At 42.0% G+C, this 14744-nt stretch overlaps 2 protein-coding genes across 3 annotated transcripts in view; both read right to left on the bottom strand.

Moving 5' to 3' along the window:
* LOC308074513 (sushi domain-containing protein 4-like) overlaps nt 1–14744 on the bottom strand; it is a 96209-nt gene that overhangs the window by 12755 nt on the left and 68710 nt on the right. The window lies entirely within an intron of this gene.
* Nucleotides 600–13160, bottom strand: LOC308074520 (protein max-like). Of its 2 annotated transcripts, none has more exons than XM_080413988.1 (4): nt 12993–13160; nt 9046–9165; nt 5042–5180; nt 600–3353 (listed from the first exon to the last, which is right to left on the bottom strand). In XM_080413988.1, exons 1-4 carry the CDS (start codon nt 13026–13028, stop codon nt 3166–3168), a joined length of 483 nt encoding a protein of 160 aa, XP_080270114.1. In that variant the 5' UTR covers nt 13029–13160; the 3' UTR covers nt 600–3165. The 2 variants fall into 2 exon arrangements, with proteins under 2 accessions (XP_080270114.1, XP_080270115.1); XM_080413989.1 differs by having other exon boundaries at nt 5042–5165.

The raw sequence follows: 14744 nt of genomic DNA, 5'->3' as shown, positions 1-14744 counted from the left end.
TTTATATGGTGGTATTGCTATTTTTACATGAGTAACAAATCAAGGGTATTTCTTCCACCACTATGGATGTCATATTTGGCCGTTTTGTAGGCCAGTGGTTCTCAAACTTTTTCAAGTCAAGGACCCCCAAATTGATTGTATTTGGCCACGGACCTAACCTCACTCCGTCAAATGGAAGAAGCTTGCGACACACATTTTGTTGAAACCAAATGCAAATGAGATTTCCGGAGGGAGGGGGGTTTACCAGGCTACCACGGACCACCATCTGAAGAGATTTTGTGCCAGGGACCCCCAGAAGAGAAGATTTGTGTAAAACAAAGTGATGCGCTATGAGCTTGTAGATCGGATATTTTTTAATTTGAATAGCCAACGTATAAAGTGGTTAAAATGATTGTGATCAACTTCTTTTGCTGGGGACCCCCTGGAACCCCCCCAAGGACCACTGCTTTTAAGCTTTGCTGGCAACAACAGATCTTTCCAACCTTGGGGTGGGGAAAAAGAAACATTTGATCACATGCCCCAAAAGGATTGCCCACCCCTGTTAACAGCTTATAACATTCAAAACATGTCAAATCACAAAACAAACAGAAGAACATCCCAAAAGGATAAAATAGTTTTATTTATAGTCTCATAGTAAAGGTACGCCTCAACTTGCAAGACAATTGTTGGCAGTATGTACAACATACCTGTAATTTCCATGGAATGGAATAAACAAATATCTATTTCGTACACACTAAATTTACCTCTGCAAGAAGAAAAAACATAAAAGATATCAAACAAACATTCCCAGGACAGGCAAATAACTCCAGGGAAGGTTTTTTCCTTTGCAGAACTGACAACATTTACAGTATACAGTATGAGTATACAGTGTTTATTACTACTAACACACTGATATGGAGTTGTTTTTTTTGTTCCAATAACAAAAATAAAAGGTTTACTATCTTTTTAACTGCATTGTGTAACATTCAGTATCCGTTTGGGGATTTGTTTTTGCTGTTTATACCCAAGTTTTGTTTCGAGATAACAAAAATAGAAAACAAATAGTTGGACCTGTGAAGTGAGAAATATATTAAAACAAAAGAGGTCAACATTGTTCATCCATGACCGTGTGCGTCCACTGAAGAAAAGAAAAAAGGGGGGAAAAAAGAATATCCAAGCCAGACAACAATGTACATGAGATAAGAAATCAATTCAATTGTTTCATTTTAAATATATAGGGATTCTTTTGATTTCACAAACATTTCAAAGACGGAAAAAAAAAAGAAAGAAAAAAACTTCAGCCATCTACACTGATTCAGAAGGGTTGCATCTTGCATGACATTGTTTTTTTTTCTCCAAAAGCAACTTCACATTCTTTTCTGGAAAAGTACAAATATTAAAAAGGTAAACTATGTCTAAGGACAATTTTTCCAAAGGTCTCTAAGTCTCAAAAACTTTCCAACAAAGTTTGCAGAGGTTGCCCAAAATCTTTTAAACAAACGGGGGGGATATTTGTTGTCGCTGTACTCAGGCTTGATTTAAACTTCGCTGCGTGAAAGTGCTGTGCGCCGGAAACAGACAATCTTTTTAAAAAATAGCAGATATACAAGCTCACAGCGCGTCACTTCGTGCCACGCTGTGAGCTTGTACGTCTGCTATTTTTTGGAAAAATCTTGAAAGTGTGAGAACTACTGATTTAGATGGCATTTGTAGGATCGGCTTGTTTTCGGCGCACAGCACCCCCGGGCGCGCAACGAAGCATTAATCAGGCTTAAAGCTTTTACACCTTGTCATCTTCATGTGTTACATATGAATGGTAACCAGAGTTTTTTTTTTAAAAGCATCAAGTCCTTCAAAACTGCAGAGCTGCCTCACTTGAGGGGGTTGTGTGTGTGTCTGTGTGTGTGTCTTGGGAGTTGTTGCTGCTCCGTCACGAGAGAAGTGACAGGACTGTTGGCTGGGTGGGACAGGGACAGAGAAAAAGGTAGACGCGCTTTTTTTGTTTGTTTGTTTGTTTAGACATACTGTAGTAGCAGCCCTCTCACACCGTAATCTCCACCGGTATCTCCTGGACTGGCATCAGAAGGCTGGATTGGAGTGAGGAAAGGTAGGAGTGGTGGGGGACGGGGTGGCGGGGGGCAGGGGGCGGGGGAACAACAACAAAAGAGTCTCTAGTGAAGAACGCCGGGGGGGTCTAGCCTATATAGAATAAAGACACCAAGGATCTGGTCAGTGAAGTCACACAACCAAGCACCCACCAGGAGGGGAAGTGCTTCAGACTCAACGGGGGGGGGGCCCGTTCGAATGCTAAAACGGCACCATTGTCACGTTAAAGGCTCGTTTAAGACCATCACACGAGGAGGTGTGACAAATTAACGATACGAAAAATGCACGTGTTTCGCATCAAAAACTATTCATATAGTTTGACACCTCATTCATACAGGTTGATGCCTTTATAAGCTCAGAATAAATCAACCTTGTTTCGAATAAAATTTTACGTTGCTTTATCGCCACGTAATGTTCATCTGTGTGATAACTATGATAAACAGTAAAAAAAAATGAAAACACCTTTTTGGTCAAATTAAACTCACGAGAAAAAAGAAAGAAATCACACGGCTGCGGTGTGCATGGACCTAACAGACTCAGTAGGGCGATCGTTTCGCTGGACAGATTTTTTTATTTTTTTTGTGTCTATAACGTCGCCTAAGGGCCTTAAAAGGAAACATCGAGAAAAGGGCCGTGTGACAAAGTATATTAACCCATTAAGACCGGGAAAAGCATCTGTGTCATTTTAGATTTCCTTGGCTATTCAAAAATAGTAGATCTGCTATTTTTGAAAATTCGTGAAAATGTGTCCAAATCTTTTGAATATATATCTTTTAAAGCAAACATTTGTATTATTTATTTTTACAAATGTTTGCTTTAAAAATATGTATATTCAAAAGATTTGGACACGATTTTCACGATTAAAAAAAAATAGCAGATCTACTATTTTTGAATAGCCCAAAGACATCTAAAATGACACGGATGCGTTCCCGGATTCAAAAGGGTTTAATGATGTCTGGGCCCCCCCGCACAACAACTAACTAACAGGCTTACACGCACACACACTTCCTTTCCGATTTGATGAATTGTGACGCCACCGTCACCGAGATCCTTGGTTTGTCTTTGGGGTTTTCTAGAGTTCTAGCTGGGCTCCACGCGCAGCTTCTTCCTGGTGGGCGGCTCCTCGGGCTCCGACTCGGAGCTGGAGTCGGAGCCGCCGTCGAAGGCGGACACGGCGCTGCCCTTGCGGTTGGTGTACAGGCTGCTGTCCGAGGAGGCGTAGTTGGCCTGGAGCTGAGTGTTTCCCTTGGCCTTCTCCAGCGCACGGACTGCAACCGACCAACAGAAAGAACAAACGTATCGTTAACTTGCCGTCGAGGCAGAAGCCTCCTATCTCCATATTCTAACTTTTTGTGTTTTCTTTTTTTTGTAAATTAACGCTTCTTCTTGATCACACTACAGCGTCACACAAAAGCATTAAAAAATAGCAGGTCCACAAGCGGCGTGTTTGGAGTTTGTAGATCTGCTACTTCTGAATTTTAATCCTGAAATGGACCGGTTTGTGATTTTTTTTTTCTTTTTAAACGCGCCTCACAAAGTTGTGAGCTTGTAGATCGGCTATTTTCACAATATTTATCTGTGGGAACTGAGTCAACTCCAACAATTCCAAGTGCTCGTCAGGGTGGGGGGGGGGTCCCCAGTTCAAATATGATTATTTCGGGGGGTCGCGGCCTTAAAAGGTTGAAAACCACTGGTCTAGACTAGAGGGTTTAAGTAGTTAAGCAGTGTTTCCCCTAGCCAGAAGCTGAAGGTGTGGGGGAGGATGCGTGGCGTGCGCGCTTACATTTTTGGGTTCTCAAAATAAATATTTGTGCTCAAACACGAAGACTTATATAGTACATGTGCACAGTAATGAGCAGGAAAATATCTGTATAGTTTACATATGAATTGTCTCCAGATTTAGGAAAATATACTTTAATTAGACCAAGTAGTATAGACAAACTGTTGGGGTCCAACTTTAGAATATGTATTTGGTGCGGACCCCCATCTCAAAATATGTTTAAAAAAATCGCTTTAAAACATACATACATACATACATATTCAAAGATTCTTAAAAAAATGGCAGATCTACAAGCTCATAGCGCGGCACCGAGTGCCTATATCTATATCTGCTATTTTCGCATAGCCAAAGAAATCTTAAAATGACACAGATGCGTTCCCGGTCTGAATGGATGAAGTGGTATAAAGTATATATTGGTATTTCCCCATAGCCTGGTAAACCCTCCCTCCGGAAAATCTCATTTCCATTTGATTTCAGGAGTGAGTCTGGCCTGAAGGCTTGTATGGGCGTTTCTAGCGCATTACCAAAAAAACCAGCCTATCAGCGTCGTCGCTCATCGTTCTGTGATTGACAGCGAAAGTTGGCCAATCAGGTGGCGAGTTCGAGTGAGCCCGAATGGCACCGAGTGCAGTCTGAATGCAGCCGACAAAACACGAACGGCAGCCATCTTTTCTGTGCGCTATTTTCTCCGCTGTTTTTAAACTTCAGAAAGCTCTCAAACTTCTATTTTGAGGCACAGAATTTACTTATAAGATATCGTTTGGATAGAATTTAGTTGTTTAACTTCATATATGTGGTCAATTAATCATGACAGAGCCTATTTAAAAATAAAAATTTTGAGAACCGGCAGGGGCGGGCAGTGACACGCACGTATCCGAATAAGGCAACCCATTTTGGGCATGGCCGCCTCAAAAGTCCCGTTGCGTCACATAGTCTGGAAGTGGTAAAAATGCACTGGCTGAAGTGGGACACTGCCGAATGGCTGAAGGGGTTGTCTGTCAACGGTATTACTCCCGCCCAACTCCAGCCCACAGCCAAAATTGCAGAATGGGCGATCATGCCAGACTCACTCCTGAAATAAATTACAAATGAGATTTCCGGAGGGAGGGTTTACCAGGCTAATTTCCCCATGCAGCAGTATGTGATGTTTAAGTGGTATAAAGTATATACCCTTACCCTGCTGCTCCAGCAGTGCGTTCTGCTTCTTCAGGTCATCGATGTCCTGCTGGTGGGTGTGGTTTTTTCGCCTCATGTACTGGATGTATTCTGTGGCTTTGTCTAGAATCTGTGCTCGGGAAGCCTGTTTGACAGCACTCTGTCAGCACAGAGAACAAGGCTAAGACGTGTGGCAATGCTTACATCACAAACATATATAGTCGCTGTCGGGCAGAAACCTCTTATATCCATATTTTGACTTTTTGTGTTTATTTCTATAAATGAACGCCCTACTTGGTCATACTACAGCGTCACACAAAAGCATCAAAAGTGGCAGATCTAACAAGCTTAAAACGTGGCACGAAGAGACACATTTTGAGCTTGTAGATCTGCTACTTTTATATTTTTTTATTTGAATCCTGAAAAGTAATCTTTTGGAGATATGAGGTTTCCACCCGACAGAGACGATATATATATACACAGTATACAGAATTAAAAATAGATTATATACAGTTGATTATTTACATTTGCTCCTCATACGTACCATTGTATGAGGAGCAATTATACTTTATAGTGAAAAAATATCATTACAGGAATAAATAACCCTTTCCCTGTAGGGGTGTCACAAAAAATAGATTGAAATCAAACAGGGGGGGGGGGAAGAAATTGCGATCGATCAAAATGAGGGAAAATCGAATCAAGAAAGACCTTAAAATGTCAAATCAAATAAAGAGCTTGAATGGCAACTGTTTGACGTATACACTGCAGATAAAAGACGAGACATTACTTGTCATTAGGGTGCTTAACAACAGCTTGAGTTCCCTAACCTGCAAAAAGCCACCACCAGTAGAATTGTCTTCCTTTAACACATTGACTGCCAATCACGTAGATCTACGCGAACCGATTTAAAGCCGCCACGTGCCAATCGCGTAGATCTACGTGAAGTGAAAAAAAAATTATTCCAATTTCACCCAAAGACCAAGGAGATATGATTAGTTGAAGATCTAGACTCCTATCCACTTCCTTGTTAACTTAAAACTTTAAAAGTCTGTATTTCGGCTCCTGAGTACTTTTTTTTTTCCAATGAAAAACTCTGGCACTGGCTAAAAAAATATGAAAATAATTCTGGCAGTTAATGGGTTAATGAGTCAACTGCAAGCTTAAAAAGTTTAAAATTGAACTGGGACCCAAAACGTCACTAAAATTGGGTTCTTGTAGTCTAATTACATTTTCAGTCTAAAGAACTGGCCAATTTTCGATCATCTTCAATTATTATAATATTATTTTGCATGGAATATGATGCACCGTGTAAACTGTGTCATGCATAATAACGTATGTAAATTCATGCAGACCAGCCAACCTTGTACGCAAAAAGCTGATGACGCCGCGTGAGTTTGTACAGTTAGTGTACCAACAGTACTCAAGTCTACACGCCGAGCAGAGCACAGATCTCTGCCAGGAAACATCTAATAATACTGTCTGATGCAGGGGTCTTCAACAGGGGGTCCGTGCGTGACCCCTAGGGGGTCCTCAGCGTTATGACAGGGGAGGAGCCGCCAAATCTTTGTGTGATAAGGACTTTAAGGACATTAAGTTAATAACATGAACCCTAGCATCCCTATTGTGGGGGGAACATTTGCCGAAAATAGACAATCTATAAGCTCACAACGCGCCTCACGGTGCAACAAAATGAAATGTAAGTAATGTTTTTATCTGCAACACGATTGTATTAACTCATTGAGTGCCCGAATTAGTTCTGGCTATTTCTGGCCAGTATATCGCGGTAAAACACGTGAAACACGTTAATGGCACGTTGCACCATAGCGTTAAAACATGTGAATGGCACTCAATGAGTTAAATATGTAGTGGGGGGGTCCCTGCTTCATCTTTCTCTCTCAGCTAAGGGGTCCTTGGCCCTGAAAAAAGCTGAAGACCCCTGGTCTAATGACGCAACATAAAACACTTGTACACATCTGTTCTCTGTCTACATGTCCAGTGTTGCCAGACTCTGTGAGAGAAACAAGCAACCAGGTCTAGGAAAACCAGCCCAAAAGAAGCGACTATGGGCCACATGAGCACTTTAACATATGCATCAGCTATTTGAAAATAGCAGATCTACAAGCTCACAACGCGTCGCATTGTAGATCGGCTATTTTCAAATTATAATAAGCAGATCTGGCAACCCTGTAGATGTCAGTCCCTCTCTCTGGCTGGTTCTCTCCCATCTCTCTGTGTGTAGGTGTGTACGCGTCAGTACGACGCTGTGTGGAAGAGATGCTGCGAGGCATTGCCATCGAATCTCCCCAACGACAACAAAACTCTGTTGAACTTGACATATGTTGACAAGTGATTGTTGGCGTAACTTAAGAGATTCACTGGAAAAAATCTATGTTTAAATCGTGCCGGTGTTTCAGTAGCGCGTGTGCTTGATTTATCAATAGGCCTGCCTGTCCAAAATCAATATGGCTTATATGCGATGTAATTAAATTAGGTAATCATAGGTTTAATATGCCGTTTTGTTGAACTTAAAACAGTTAAAAGAGGAGGGAACCGTCTCCTCTGCCATCAGCTGATTTAAGAGGTCCATGTCATATGGGCAGTGGTAAAGTACCTGCCCACCACCTAGGGGTTCGATTCCGCCACAGTGCATCCGGCTTGGACAAACATCTGAAGTGCCCGTGTTGAGTGTTCAGGGGAGGGAAGCCGGGCGGGTTGGGTTATATTTGTCTCATATGGCCTGGGGACGGGAATGTTGAACAGGAGGAGTAGGACAGAGTCGCTACATCCTCCCGTTGCGGGCTCCTCACTGGCCGGTGAGCCAGGAGGGTACAACATTAGTGGCACTGGCAGCACAGTTGCCATGTTTTGGGAGGAATTGGGATAACAACTAAATTGGGGAGGGGAAAAAAGGGTCAAAATAATTGGCTACTCGGCCTGAACCGCTGGCGTAGCGGTTCCAGGCACCTAGGCTCAGTGTAGCCTGACAGTCGCGGGTTCGAGTCCCAATCCCGACAGCCTTTGCTGCATGTCACTCCCCATCTCTCTCTCTCCACATTTCCTGTCTACTACTATCCCATCAATAAAGGCATAAAAGCCCAAAAATAAATCTTTAAAAAATGTAATAATAATTGGCAACTCTAAAAAAAAAGAAAATAATATTCTAAACTTAAAAAACAAAAAAAGCGCATTGACCATGCAGGCGGTTAGTGAACATACCCCAACAGTGACTGACTACCATAACAGAGCACAATTCATTAAACCCGTTGCCTATGTACATGTTTTGCCTATCAGTTGCAGACAATAAACCAGTGAACGGAGACCAAGCAGAGTGTGAAGACTTTTGAGCAGCAGACGGAAAGAGTGGGTCTACATCTAGACTTAACCAGTCCATGCCTAGCTAAACTAAATCAATTACAACAAAACAAATTGATGTTAAAAATCCACATTTGCCATGAGACGTGTACTGCGGGAACTGCACACAGTTACCGTCCCCACACATAAACCAGGAAATCAACAGATTTACCACCCCTCACTCCATATTTTCTGAGTTTTCAACATTTACCGTAAGACAGGGGTCTTCAACAGGGGTCCGGGACCCCTAGGGGGTCCTCAGAGCTACTACAGGGGGTCCGCCAAATCTTTGTGTGATAGAATTTAGTTTTTTTTTACATTAACCACTTGAACCCTAGAATTCCTTTTCTGAGGGGAATATTAGCCGAAAATAGCAGATCTACAAGCTCTCAACGCCTCGCGCTGCGAGGCGTTGAGAGCTTGTAGATCAGCTATTTTTGGCAAAGAGGCTATAGGTGTAGAGGGGAAAAAGAGCAGACGAAGTAAAAAAAAAACACTTTAATCTGAAACACAATTGCATACAATATAGAGTAGGGGGTCCCTGCTTCATCTCCCTCTCAGCTAGGGGGTCCTTGGCCTGAAAACGTTGAAGACCCCTGCCGTAAGATATGCACAATAAAAAAAAAAAGAACAGATGAATTGAATAATAGTAATAAAAAAAACGTGTACTCCACCTCTCTCACTGCTTTCTCCCCCTGTAAGGCAGGCACGGAGTCTCGTAAACTGTGAAAGCTGTCTTTAATGTGGTCCCTGCGTTTGCGCTCCAACGCATTGTGATGTGCTCGTTTGTCCGCCTGCAAAAAAAACACACAAATCACATGGTTCTTTTTAATACACATTCCACCTTTCTAGCGTATAAGACAAAACCATCAGATGTGTCATGATGCAAAGTCTGGTTTCACATCAATACATTCCTGATCCAAGTCAGTATTGGGACCACAGTGGCACCATGGGAGGCACTCCACTCACATTGTATTCCATTTAAGAATTGCACTTTTGCCATATAATTTGCTGTTGACGTTTCTTCTCGTTACACCAATGATTCAGTGAAATAAATTACTTCCTATGGTTTTTGTACATCGTAAATGTCCCATTTATTCTGGGAACTCACAACTCCAGAAGCACTTTATTGGTAACAAACAATTCCCAAACAACTACACGTCATGTCCAAATTCACCATATTAAATGTTGCAGAGGTCTTCTACTGAGTAAATTACCTGAGAACCAGCCCTCAATTACTCCATTTCCAATTGGTTCCTACAATACTCAGCATAACACAATAATAATCTAAATGAGTGGTTCTTAAAGTGTTGGTCCAGGGACACTCACGGGTCCTTGAAGGGGTTCCAGGCGCGGTCCCCGGCAAAATGTGTTACTTAATATAGCATCAAAATCTAGTCTAACCACTTTAACCCTATATACATTAGCTATTTGGAAATAGCAGGCCTACACGCTCACAACATGTCCAGTGTGTTGTGAGCTTGCAGATCTGGGGGGGGGGGGGGGTGGGGGTGGTATCTTGAAAAGATTTCCGGAATGTTTTTGATATTATGAACACAAATCTTGGGAGGGGGTCCATGGCACTACACACATTAACCCATTAAGACCTGGAACGCATCTGTGTCATTATTTGATTTGAGCTAAAAATGCATTATTTTACACTTTGGCTATTTGAAAATAGCAGATATACAAGCTCATATTGCGGCACCGAGTGCCACGCTACGAGCTTGTAGATCTGCCATTTTTGAAAAATCGTGAAAATATGTGCAACTCTTTGAATATGTATTCTTTTAAAGCGAACATTTTTAACTCAAATCTTTGCTTCTGGGGGGGTCCCTGGAACAACATATTTTGAGATGGGGGGGTCCGCGGCCAAATACATATAATTTTGGGGGTCCTTGACATGAAAAAGTTTGAGGACCACCGATATAGAAACCGATTTTTCAGAAAACTGTTGGGATTTAGAAGACATTAAGTAGAACGTAAGCTTCAGGTCTTCAGGTCTGTTACTTTTCAGGATTCAAATTCAAAAAGTATCAAAAGAAGCAGATCTAAAAGTTCGAAAAGTGTCGCGTTGGAGCTTGCAGATCTGCTACTTTTTTTGTGACGCTGTAGTATGATCAAGTAGGGCACTAATTTACCAAAAAAAAATACACAAAAAAAGTTAGAATATGGAGATGGCAGGTTTCTGCCCTGACAGCGACGATATCTTTACCCATGTAGGAATAATGTTATGACACACTAGCAGGCCAATATGGGCCAGCAGAGTAACGTATCACAGCTCTCTGATCTAAAGCTGGGGAACCAGCTTAGCCTAATGGGGGAGGGGAAGAACCTTCCTATGGCTAGAAATATGCACTGCTACCACGTCAACAATCTGACATGGTGTCAAATCAAAACGTTATATAAAAACATAATATATTTGATATGTCATTGGAAAAACAACACATTGGCCGGTTAGGCGACATCTGTTTCTAGCTAATCTGCGATTGTCCTATGAATACTTTTGCAAAATCCCTCTTGTATCAAGTACAAACAAGCAGTTAACATGTCTCACAGATACTGAGACACACACACACACACACACACACACACTCTCTACAGGGGAACTTGTTCCCCTATAACCCACCAAGTCTCATCATTTGTGTTGGCTAATTGACAAAACATGACAGCACGACACAACAGTTCTGTTCCAACCACCATAATCTGTTCCTGTTACATAAGAGAGAACGCGAGCTGGCAGTGAAACATGGCTACTAGTACGTTATGTTGTTGTTATAGCACACAGGCTAGTAATGCTATTTAAAAAGATCATGATAATGAAACCAAATGGGACCTTTATTTATTATTATTTTTGCCCTGCTAGTTCTAGTCAGCTAAATATAGCCAGGGACATGCTTGCTTGCTTGGGCTTATGGGACGGGATTACCCTTTCATGGGTAATATTTTCTCACCTCCCCATATGCATGTTGTGTGTGTGTGTGTGTGTGTGTGTGTGTGTGTGTGTGTGTGTGTGTGTGTGTGGGTGTGTGTGTGTGAAGGAAAAAAAAGCAGAACTACCAAAGTAAAAGCAAAACATAATGCAAAAATCGCGTGTGTAGTTATTCATTAACTGTCAGAACATGACATACAGCACTATATATCCTGCATGTTCAGGCTTTGCTGTGTTAAGTTACACCCATCATCATCATCATCATCATCAGCTGACCTTCTTTTCCATGCAGATTGCTTGCAGGTTGTTGTTTATATGGTCGTGGAAACAACAATCCACGTCACTGTCTAGAATAATGTCATTTTCTAGCGGATACCAGATACTAAAGATTTAAATATAATGATCATGCATAATGATCAGGGGGCTTGGTGGTGGTCGGGTGGGGGTAGGGTAGGGTGGGTTGGTGGGGGGGGGATGACTTTCAACTACAGGCCGTTTCAACTCGTAACCAGGACTTGTTTATGTAACGTTATGGGGGGCAACGCTGGGTCTTTTCTGCTTCTTTTTTAGCACGAGGCTGGCCCAAGAAAAAAAACATAACAGATCTACAAGCTAACAACGCGTGGCGATGCCACGCGTTGTTAGCTTGTAGATCTGTTATGTTTTCCTGAGCATATACACACGATTACTGATCCTCTCACTGGATTGAGAGCTGTGCCTCTGCTCTGCTGCTCTGACTGACGTGTTGATCAGATCTGATGTGATCTACAAATGGACCGATTCTACCCCCCCCCCCCCCCCAGGGAGACTGAAACAAGTCCAATTGCCTTAACTTGACCTTTACTGACAAACATACTGGCTGGGGGGGGCTCGTAAAATAAAATAAAAAACTCCATCTGCTCATTCTCTCAATTCCGTCGCAACGTTATTAGCCAACCTTTAGCCTATCTTAGCTAACGGGATAAAAAAAACACTAAGGACTCGTCAGTGACGTCACGGGCCAACATCGACCAGCAGGAAGTGCTTTTTGAACTAAACGGGGGCCCCCTGGGCCAACACGTTTTTGTTGTTATTGTCCATATCTGTACTATTTTGTTTAAAAAAACGTTATTTATAAAATAACTGTATACACTGTATATTTACAACTAATGATTTGGTGATCTCTGTCAAATAACCATAAAGACAATTTTCAAATCAAATAATGTAGGACAGTGGTTCTCAAAGTGGGGTCCTTGGGGGGGTACCAGGGGGTCCCCAGCAAAATGTGTTAATATAGCGTCACAATAATTTTAACCTTTTATACTTTGGCCGAGTGCCGCGCTATGAGCTTGTAGAAATGTGTGCAAACCTTTGAATATATATATATATTTTTGCGAACATTCTTAACTCAAATCTGTGCTTCTGGGGGTCCCTGGAACAAAATATTTGAGATGGGGGTCCGCGGCCAAATACATATCATTTTGGGGGGTCATTGACATGAAAAAGTTTGAGAACCACTGATGTAGGAGACCTACAATCACACTTCCCACTTGTTTGTAACGTCACCGACCCATCCTGGCTACCTTCGTCCCAGCTAGCAGAGGGTCAGCTAGGGTAACGTTAAGACCAAACAGTAAAAACACGTTATGAGGGTTTTAGCTCTCACTGGCTAAGCGTTTCTAAGAGCTTTTTTAAAAAAAAAACACTTACATCACTGTCGACTTCGATGTCATCGTTGTCGCTCATTCTTCACTGGAGGAGGACGAGGAAAGGAAAACAAAAGCCAAACACGCCTGTCCCAAAAATAAAGGAAATGCAGCAGCAATAATAAGAAGCAATGAGAGCATAAATGTGGCTGCTACTACAGCAGAGACATCATCATCATGACGAGTGACGAGGATCCTCTACACGTGACGAGCCTACACACACACATGGACGGGAAAACACATAGGGCGCAGGCGCGACGACGCGCGTGGCTCCCTGGGTAGTGGAGTCCTTCTTCTTCCTCGCTGAGCCCGCCCACTGACTCTACCCCAGCGTTGCCAGATTCTGCGAAGAGAAATGATAAGCAACCTGGTCTATGAAAACAAGTCCAAAAGAAGCGACTATTATTAGGCCACATGAGCACTTTAAACCTGTATATACCTATATACATTGGCTATTTTGTGAGATTCTAGTTATGCAATTTTCAACAACAAAAACAATCTTGGGGAAAAAAGTGAAACATTTAGAATATTGAAACTTTTTAACAGCTCTAATCTTGTATGGGGGTTCCTGGGACAAAATGGGGTGGATAATTCCATATTAATTTGGGGGTCCTCGCCATGAAAATATTTTAGAACCACTGATTTAAACTGATATATTATAACTCTATGGTTTAAACAAGATTATTAGGAAGCAAGCCCAAAAAATAAGGGACTAAACTATCAGGCAACAAGAAACAAGCCAAAAAAAACGCGAATTTACAGAAAAACAAGCCCAAAAGTCGCTTATAATAAGCAGACATGGCAACACTTCACTCTACCCTTGCATTGATTGAACTTTGTTTGGTGTTTTGTTTGAACTACATTCCCCATAAGCCTCCACGCATGGACGCGCCCACCACCACAGCTCACTGTTATTGTCATCTGCAGCATAGAGCTGTGATCACGGTTGCCATGTCTGCTTGTAATAAGCGACTTTGGGCTTGTTTCTAAAGTGTAGTTGCTTATTTGGAATTGCTTCCTAAATGTTGTTTAAACCAGTGGTTCCCACATTTTTGTCATGTCAAGGACCCCCAGATTAATATGAATGTGTCCGCGGACCCCCATCTGAAAACATTTAGTGCCAGCAGGAGGGACCCCCATACAAGATTTTTGTTGTTAAAATGTTAAAAATATATATTATGTTTTCTTTTTTTTTAACCCCCCCCTCCCCCCAATTTTTTTTTTATAACAGGTCTTCAAGCTCACAACTTACCGCAATGTAGCGTTCTGTGAGCTTGTAGATCTGCCATATTTTCAAAAACTGATGTAGGCCTAAAGTGGTAAAACTTAGTTTCTTCTTTTGGGCTTGTTTTCATGGACCTGGCCGCTTATTTCTCTCACGAAATCTGGCAACACTGGCTATGATCATAGAGTTATGATGATGATCTGCAGCAGCAGTGGTTCAGCCCTTTTAACCACTTTAATAAACCCTCTATTCTCAGTTCCTGACTTACAACGGTGCTCGTGGTTCTTGGACTGCTTTTTTCCCCGTCTACAACAAATCTCTTGAAATGCATTGGTTCAAGTGGTTAATTTCAAGTTAATTTCTAGTTCAGTTTTTCTATTTACGCCGAATGTTGGCCTATCATCACATGGTTAAGCCTGCAGATCATGGGGCTGCCTGCATGCTGTTTGCGGTGGTGTTCAGCCAGCCATCACGGTAGTGGTGTCAAAGCAGCAACAATAACCTCAGCTATGATTATGAGGCCAGATGGTG

The sequence above is a fragment of the Gymnoscopelus braueri genome, assembly GCF_963280865.1.
Source record: "Gymnoscopelus braueri genome assembly, chromosome: 19".
NCBI lineage: Eukaryota > Metazoa > Chordata > Actinopteri > Myctophiformes > Myctophidae > Gymnoscopelus > Gymnoscopelus braueri.
Note: the sequence above shows the minus strand (reverse complement) of the source record. Positions and strands in the feature narration are given on the sequence as shown.